General features: G+C 37.2%; 1 protein-coding gene across 1 annotated transcript; it reads left to right on the top strand.

Annotated features, from left to right (window-relative positions):
- Nucleotides 1-43: 43 nt before the first annotated feature.
- Nucleotides 44-8,454, top strand: ppp4r2a (protein phosphatase 4, regulatory subunit 2a). Its single transcript, XM_059527429.1, has 9 exons — nt 44-219; nt 990-1,071; nt 3,820-3,990; nt 4,076-4,169; nt 4,280-4,317; nt 4,420-4,494; nt 4,657-4,794; nt 5,471-5,757; nt 6,959-8,454. Exons 1-9 carry the CDS (start codon nt 186-188, stop codon nt 7,312-7,314), a joined length of 1,275 nt encoding a protein of 424 aa, XP_059383412.1. The 5' UTR covers nt 44-185; the 3' UTR covers nt 7,315-8,454.
- Nucleotides 8,455-8,550: the final 96 nt, after the last annotated feature.

Genomic DNA, 8,550 nt, shown 5'->3' with positions numbered 1-8,550 from the left:
GAGACCACTATGGACACAAAAAAAACTCCATAGACCTCGCGCATGCGCACAGCAGTGGGCAAGCAGGTAGTGACGTCACCGGCGCCATATTAAAGATCCGTTGCTGTTTTCTCCGTGTCGCTGTTGCCATCTTTCTGTTTCCAGTGGACTCGGAGAGACCAGAGAGTAGCACACATACCTCCACAATGGAAATCGATACACTTCTGGGAGCATTTAGAGGTACTGCAGACACCATCTGAAAAACGGTTAACAGAAAATGTTTGGTGAATTCGTTAGCTTGTAAGCTAAGCTAGGAACTCAAACTAGCAGCCGATGCTAGATGCTGATCCAGCGGGAAACATTAAATATCACGAGTAATCGATTTCGGTTGGTTCTTAACAGCACACAGAAAATGTGTTTGACTTGATTTTGGTGATGTACCTGGTCAGAAGTTGATAAAGTGCTCTTTAACCCAGCAACAGACAGAAAGCCGGCTAGCTGTGAGCTACACTGCTGTTACTGTGGCTTAATCGCGTGTTTAACGTTACTGTCAGAAACTTCCAACTTTAATTAAAAAAAAAACAAACAAAAAAAAATAATCTTGCTCTTATTTGTGTGGCATAAATTTGTAGAAGAGTGAGTGGATTATATAATAGTTACAGAGGAGCCAAAGTTGCTGAGTGATGCTTTGAAACTGTCACAGATCATTGATGCTGACTTTGTTTATAAGCTCAAGATATTAGATTGTATACAAATATTTCTACATATCCATAATCCATTTTTTTTTCTTGTCCATGATCATAATGTAAATTCTCCAACTCAAGCACCGTTTCAGAAATGTCAGTTTCTAAGTGCTCCATTGGCATTCTTCAAACAAAATTGATGAAGCATGAATGCACTGTCAGCAATAACACTAAAGTAAGGTATCAGTAATGTTAAACTGAATATGCAATAGAATAAAAAATAATTTCTACAAGAAGCATTATTATTTCCTTTGGTGTTCACTGTAGATTTCGAGAAGAAAGGAGAAAAGGAAACCTGCCCCATGTTGGATCAGTTTCTGTCCCATGTTGCAAAAACAGGAGAGACCATGTAAGTTCAGTTCTCACACACATAGATTCTACAGATGCTGCTGAACAGAGAATATTGCTTTTATAGACACACACTTATTTCAAAGACAAACCTCGGAATAAAAAAGGTAATTGTGACTTTTCATCACATAATTCTGACTTAGTTTTACATTTCTGTGTTTGTATATTGCAGTTTTTGAGTTTATATCTCACAATTCAGTTTTTTTTCTTTGTGTAATTGAAAGTGTCTGCATGGATCATAAAATATATTCTTTGAACAAAATGTTTATTTCTTGAATGTAATATCTGATTTTGTGCATTAATATGAACATGAAAGAAATGTGCAAAAACCTTTTCTGATCCACACAGACCCATTTTGGCCATCCTTAAAAATATTTTGGTTTGCAGTAACGGTAAAAAAAAATTAAAAAAGGGTCGGTAGGTAGGTCTATATATTTTTTTCAAGTTTCAATGTAAAAAATTATTTTACAATTTTGGTGATGGTGATGATGTAGGTATGAGTTTAAACAAATTAGCATATCATGACGTCACTGACTGGGTCTTCAACCCGTGCCTTCGGGCGCATCATTGCAAACCTCATTTTGATGCAGGCTACATAGGCCACAAACAAATTTAAATCTTTGTCAAAAACATGTTTATTGCATGAATTTCAGGTGAGAAGAAAAATGAGGTATTGTTATACTGTTTTGCAACCTACAAATGAGAGACCGTTTACTTTGCTTTCTTGGGTTGTCACTTTTGTGAAAAAAAAAAAATCCTGTTTGATTTGAGTAAAAAGTGTTCATTGAATCGATTGTAAAATTGATTTTGCATGTCTAGATGCATTTTATACAGCAAATAACACCAAATATAGGTAAATCCACCGACAATAGGCAGGATGAATGTAAAGATTCAATGTATTGGTAAAGACCAATATTTCTGATGATTTATTGGCTTGAAGTTAACGTGCACAATGACAAACAGGAATAGAACATTCTCGAAAAACGATAAGCAGAGTGAACTGCCATAATGCAAAACATTTACTGCAGGCTTCAACATGGCTGTGTTTACGATTAGAAATGTCAACAACAACAAATCGCATACGGCGATTCTAGCCCGAATCTGTATCTGTATGCATGAGACTGTCTGAATACCGGCAGAATTCGCATTTCTGTTATAAAAAAAAAAGGGAAACATTGTGCAGAAGTATTATATGCTTGTGTGTCCAAAGCTGAAGTTGCTGTGTGACGCGTGTTCCAAAAAAAAAACCTGGTCGCGCTCTGAGAGAAGGTCATTAAAATCAATTTCCTATTTTTGTTTTCTAAACTTGTGTTGGTTCATTCGTGCAATAGATTTTCGAACATAAAGTGACAGTCGACACGGTCACGGTTTTAGACTAGACGGGAGAAGGGATGGGAAAAGATCTGGGCACAGTTTTTCCAGAACTTCTTGCAAAGTTAAAGCGGTGTCAAGCTGTTTTAATGAATGTTTTAGATGTATTATGGTGCCCGAACCCGTATGACTTTGAACAGTGACCGCGAACATTTAGTTTACTGCAGCCGTAGCCATCATTACCAAGCGCGAACCGTTGACTCTGACAGTGAAAGAGAGTATGAGACGAAGCGAACGCACAGGCCACAGTGTGACATCCGTGTAAACATAGATGACGTCACGGGTTTTTAAAAAAAAAAGAGCGTAGCCTTCATTTGTATGTAGGCCTAGGCAATTTATATATTCACAATACTTACTACAATATAATTAAGATAATTTTCTTGCTTTTGTATTAGTTGTTTGAGAAGTTAAAAAAAAAAAAAATTGGTCGGTCTTAACGCAAATGTACAACCCAACAAGTCGGTCGGACTAAAAGCAGAAAAAAAAAAGAATTTGAGTCGGTCCTAAATTGACAGGGTCTGTTGGGTCACGGCAAACAAGAATATTTTTAAGGATGGCCTTATCCACAAAATAATCACACTTTAATAGAGAGAAACTAAATTTTTAGAACTAAAAACTAACATAACTCAGTCAGAATTGTGTAATTAAAAGTCAAAAGTAAAATTTTTTTTCTCCTCTAAGACAAAAAAATGGGCTTTTATAGAGTTTCAAACATCAAATCAAAATTGGCAGTTCTAATATTTTTAAAGAAATACTGCATGATTTATCTGTGCCTTTTTTTTTAGCTTTAATGTGCCCTTTTTTACCAGGCGTTAACTTCCCCTCGCAAGGATGTCTCTTCTCTGATAATGTGTCAATTAATATTAAGGCAACACTTTACAATAAGGTTCCATTAGTTAGTGTAAGTGAATGTAGCCTATTAACTAACATGAACAATACATTTATTACAGCATTTATTAATCTTTCCTAACGTTGGTTAATGAGAATACAGTTTACTGTTAATTCATGTTAATTCAGAGTACATTAACTGTTAACAAGCACAACGGTTGATTTTAATAATACATTAGTAAATGTGAAGATACCGTTAACTAAGATTAATAAATGCTGAAGTAGTATTGTTTATTTGTTCACGTTAACTAAAATAGTTAACTATTAAAGTGTTACTGTCAGTAAAAATTGTTGTTTTTTTAAATTCAGTATCATTAAAGTTGTGTTAAATTGAAAAGTCTTACAAAATTACTTTGTATTATTTAATAAAATCTTTACAAAGCAGTTTGGCTTTCAGCCCAGAACTTTCATCTTGATGCATCCCTACAATTGAAATGTAAATGTGAAGTTTCAGATGTTTCTATTTCATCATGTTTCTCTTCATCACCAGGATTCAGTGGTCTCAGTTTAAAGGTTACTTCCTCTTTAAACTGGAGAAAGTGATGGATGATTTTAAAGCCTCATGTCCAGAGCAGCGGGGACCTGCCAATCCAAATGTGGAGTACATTCCCTTTGAGGAGATGAAGCAGAGGATTCTTAAAATCGTCAGTGGATACAACGGGTAAGGGACGCCAGGCATATTCCACAGTTCCTCCATAGTCCCTTTTTTAAAGCATTTCAATCGATTTTTTTTATGTTTTTTTCAGGATTCCTTTCACTATTCAGCGTCTCTGTGAGCTTCTTACAGAGCCGAAAAGAAACTACGCGGGAACAGACAAGTTCCTCAGGGGTGTGGAGAAGGTATGTTGTATTCAAAGAAACTTTGGGAATGGATTTTATTTGTGCTCTGTTTTCTAAAGGTTTTTCTAAACTCTCTCCACTGAGCTAAATGAAATATTTGTCATTTTCAGAATGTGATGGTGGTCAGTTGTGTGTATCCTACCTCAGAGTGAGTTAAACTCTCTCTCTGCTCTATTTGACTGTTTTCTGAGTGGGCAGCTTTCAGTGACGCTTGTAAACTGTTCTTTAATGCATCTCTTATTTTTTACAGGAAGAAAGGATCAGGTTGTGTGAACAGATTGAATGGTGTCATGTTCCCTGGCAACACTTCAGCGTTTCCTGATAGGTGAGTTTATCACTTTAACCAGCGTTGTGGAAACTTTGATATCGGCCTCATGGGTCACTAAACCAATCCAGTTTGAAATGTTAGTGCTCTCTGTAAAGAGAGGATGGTTGGACTTTGTTTTACTGTCTGATGGTTTGATGTGTCTTTGATTGTCTGTGATAGAAATGTGAATGGTCCAGGAACACACAGGCCACTGAACAGACCAAAACTTTCCCTGTCCAGCAGCGTAGCTACTAACGGCCTTCCTGACAGCACAGACAGCAAAGAACAAGCATCAGAGCAATCAGACAGAACGGTCAAGTGAGTACAAAATTAATTATTGTGAATGTTAGTTCATGAAAATATTCATTCATTGCTTGTTCGTGTTAGTTCACTGTGCATTTAATTTTAACAAACACCAACAATGCTGAAATTAAAATCAACTAAGATTAATAAATGATGTGGAAGTATTGTTCATTTTAAGTTCATGTTAACCAATTAACCTTATTTTTTTCCACACATTTCATAGTTTCTCATTTCATTTAAGCTCCTCGTTGACACTGTTGTCTCATTGGTAAAGAAATACTTTTAGCTTTTGAGAAAAAAAAAAAACTGCGACCTTTTTTCTTTGTTTGAAATGACACCACAACTTTGGGACAATAATTTTATTGATAATTTTCACATAATGACTATTCACTTGGTTTAATTCGCTATTTAAGATTATAATGAATTATTGGATTTTCATTGTTTGATCAAAATGTTACAACAAAAATCTATACTTGAAAGGCATTTGAAAGGAAAAAAAATAAGGCATAATAAAGATTCCATTGTTTTAATGTACCCTTCATATCATAAAAAGCTGAAACCTGTTAGTTTAAAAAAAAAAAAAAACCTTCAATTTATGCCAAAGCTTGACATGTCTCAAATTATGATTTCAAGGTCTATAGAAGTGTGCATTTAGAGTTTAAAAACAATTTTTAAAAAAAAAAAAATTTAGTGAGCCTTCAGCGTCAGAAGCAGACGGTTCACACGGTGGTCCAGTGAAATGTAAACATCTTGAAGATGACGATGATGGTACAAACACTGAGACTCATGAAGCAAAGAGACTCAAGTTCGAAGATGAGGAAGATGACAATGAGGAAGGAATGGAGAAAGAGCTGGATGAAAAGCAGTCGCCCTGCACATCGGTAGCAGAGAGCTCATCGGATGTACCGCAGTCTTCCTCAGACATCACTGCGGAGGTGAAGGATAATAAACCTGAAGAACCCGTCTCTGAAGACCAAGGTACAGTGCACTGACTACCAGCAGAACTATGTTGAGAGGATATTGGCATACACATAGAGATATTGCTTCTAACATCTTGTATGGACTGAGATTGTGAATCTCAGATCAATTGTAATTGAAGCATCTGGACCTTGCCCATTCATTGAAGGTTATTTCTGTCATCTGGGACTGTCAGCTGCTTTTCCCAGGCTGTTTTCGCATGTGGTCTGCTTGTTTGGTCAAACCTGAATCTCATGCCCCCGAAAGGTCTTTTTAATATTGTATTATGTGATTCATCCACAATGCATTTGTTTTATCAACATTAATACCACCGAGTACTAGAGGCAGCTGTTTACCACTGGAGCTAGGTAACTGTTCAGGGGAACATGCCAAAAATGGAAAGTGCTGTTTCGTGTTTTTGTTCCTTTGCTGACAAAAATGAATCCTAACATGCACGGTGAAGACCATTTCTGCAGACATGAGCAGCAATGAAAAATGCATTATACTATAATAGGCTTCCACAAAATAAACCAGATTAATTTCATGCCGTCCTGGAGTTCACACAAACTCCGTCCCACAATCCCATTTTGAAGGTTTGGTAAGCGGCGTCATTCAGAAAATGTACTCGTCCCCCTCTGCCAGTCAGTCTGATGTTTAAATGGGAGATTTAGCATGTCTAGATGAAGGCTGTATCAGGCTTTTTTTATGTCTAGTCTTTGTTTTCTTTGGAGGTTTTAAAAAAGGGACGTCTCCACTATATCTGATGGCTGATGAAGCCAACTGGATGAGCAGTGAATGTTTTTAACAAAGAGATGCTTGTAATAAATGCTAATGGTCTCAGGAACTACCAGCTAACAACTTGGTTGTTAATATTTTACACTTTTTTTTTTTTTTTTTTTCTTTTTTTATTAGTTCTGTTGAACTTCGGTTTTATAAAGACGTCTCATTTAGTCAAGTGTGTCCAAACTTTTAACTTGGTGTATTTTTTTATTTTTACATGTTGTACATTCCTCGATGTGCAAAGAATGTGGTTGACTGCAAATCATAATAGACCATAAAATTTGGGTTCAGTCAGTGTAAAATAAGCCATTAATATATATTTTTTTCTTGTTTTATTTAAACTCGTTTGGTCATGTGAGTAACTGCTGTGCTAATATTTGCATATTTTTGCATATCAGCAGCTGTTTGCATACATTTACGTTTTCTGCTCCTCTCTCTGCAGAACCCTCGAGTACACAGTCAGAGGTCGTAGAAAACGGGGTTGGCAAATCCACTTCGGAAGATTCACCTGACCCTTCCCACAATCAGGCGACCGGCAGTGAATCAGATCTATCAGAACAGCGGTCGGAGAGGGACGAGAGCGCCGAGGCTCAGGAAACGGACGAGAGAAATGACCCAGTCAGCAGTAGTAGCAGCAGCAGGAGCAGCAATAACAGCAGTGACGAGGGAGTGTCCAGTGCAGAGACTCCATCTGCATGTCCCAGCAGTTCCACTGAGCTGACGGCAGAGGGCAGTACCACTGCAGAAATCAGTTCGGACAGCTCAGAGACTGCAGATGACACCATGGAGCAAGACTGAAGTTTGATCGCACATTATTGATTTTTACACTCTACTGTACAAAACCCCTAAAATCACTTATCCTGCAAGTTTAGCAGATCCTTTATAGACCAGGAGAGGAGGGCATTCTGGTGACCTCTTGTGACACATCCACTCCTTATGACCCTTCTCTTAATATGGGCTCTTTGAAGAACAAAAACTGGAAGCTCATCTTTCTGGTGGTTGAGCGGAGCGTTTGCCATTGACTAACTCGAATGCCTTGTGTCCATAGCAGTTTTCTGTAATCCTGTTCTAATCATGGGCAGCCATCAACTCTACATAAACGCATTCTAAAGCTGTTGGGTAAAACATCTTTCATCTCTCTCCTGTTCTACTAAGAGTGAAAACGTGGCAAATCTTTGGTTTGTGTGAATGTGTGCATATGTTTGTAGGGGTGAGGGGTGTGTGTGCACTTCCTTTAGTTTAGTCCAGTCAACGGATGATCTCAGGATTCCTGTTGACCGGCAGACCAGTGTCTAAACATTCCAGGAGAACACCCCGTTCCCCTCATATTGCCTTCTGCATTCATCTGCTGGCTTGTAGCACAAAGTGCTCAATAGCAGCATTAGACCGATTTCCTTTCTTTGCTATTTTTCTTTTATTTTTAGATCCTTTGATTTTAACTGCCTTCCCAGCATAGCACCGACATGTATTAATCCTCCGATGCTGGTAAATAGATTCTAAAATGGACTAATGTGATTTCCCATGCACTAGATGGTTGAGTGCTGTTGGTTGCAATGTAACTTAATATAGTGAGCCTGTCTTTTCGACTGACAACTTGAGCTTAACCACTATTGAGCCATCCTTATTTGTTATAAGATTTTCATTTAGTTTCATCAAACAATGGCAAACATTTGTTAAAAGGTTAAAATAGGCAACACTGTCAACACCATCTCTTAAACTGTACTTTTCATGCTTCCTACAGACTTGTATACAGGCTGTTCTACACATACCTATTTCCACAGCTCCTTTTTGATATGTAGAATTTTTAAATTAGATTTTGTAGATTATAAGTGTTCACTGCTTTTGTGAAAAGTGAAAATTGTATGATCTCCATCATGTGAACTGAATGCTTGGGATTTCAGCCGTATTCCTGAAGAGCAATAAATGTTCACATTAAAAGCAGTGGTATGCTTAATCTGTGGCAACACGAGAGAAATTTCTAACATATCTAAATAAAACTCTTTGGAATATCAGGTCATAGACACAATTCATTTT

This window comes from Carassius carassius, chromosome 37 (genome assembly GCF_963082965.1).
Source record: "Carassius carassius chromosome 37, fCarCar2.1, whole genome shotgun sequence".
NCBI lineage: Eukaryota > Metazoa > Chordata > Actinopteri > Cypriniformes > Cyprinidae > Carassius > Carassius carassius.
This window is presented reverse-complemented; position numbering and strand designations above follow the sequence as displayed.

Bases quoted from the DNA above. Each gene is read 5' to 3' on its own strand.
- ppp4r2a (XM_059527429.1), top strand. From the start codon at position 186: ATGGAAATCGATACACTTCTGGGAGCATTTAGAG. The intron at 220-989 runs GTACTGCAGACA...TGTTCACTGTAG, and splicing joins ACTTCTGGGAGCATTTAGAG to ATTTCGAGAAGAAAGGAGAA. The intron at 5,758-6,958 runs GTACAGTGCACT...CTCTCTCTGCAG, and splicing joins ACCCGTCTCTGAAGACCAAG to AACCCTCGAGTACACAGTCA.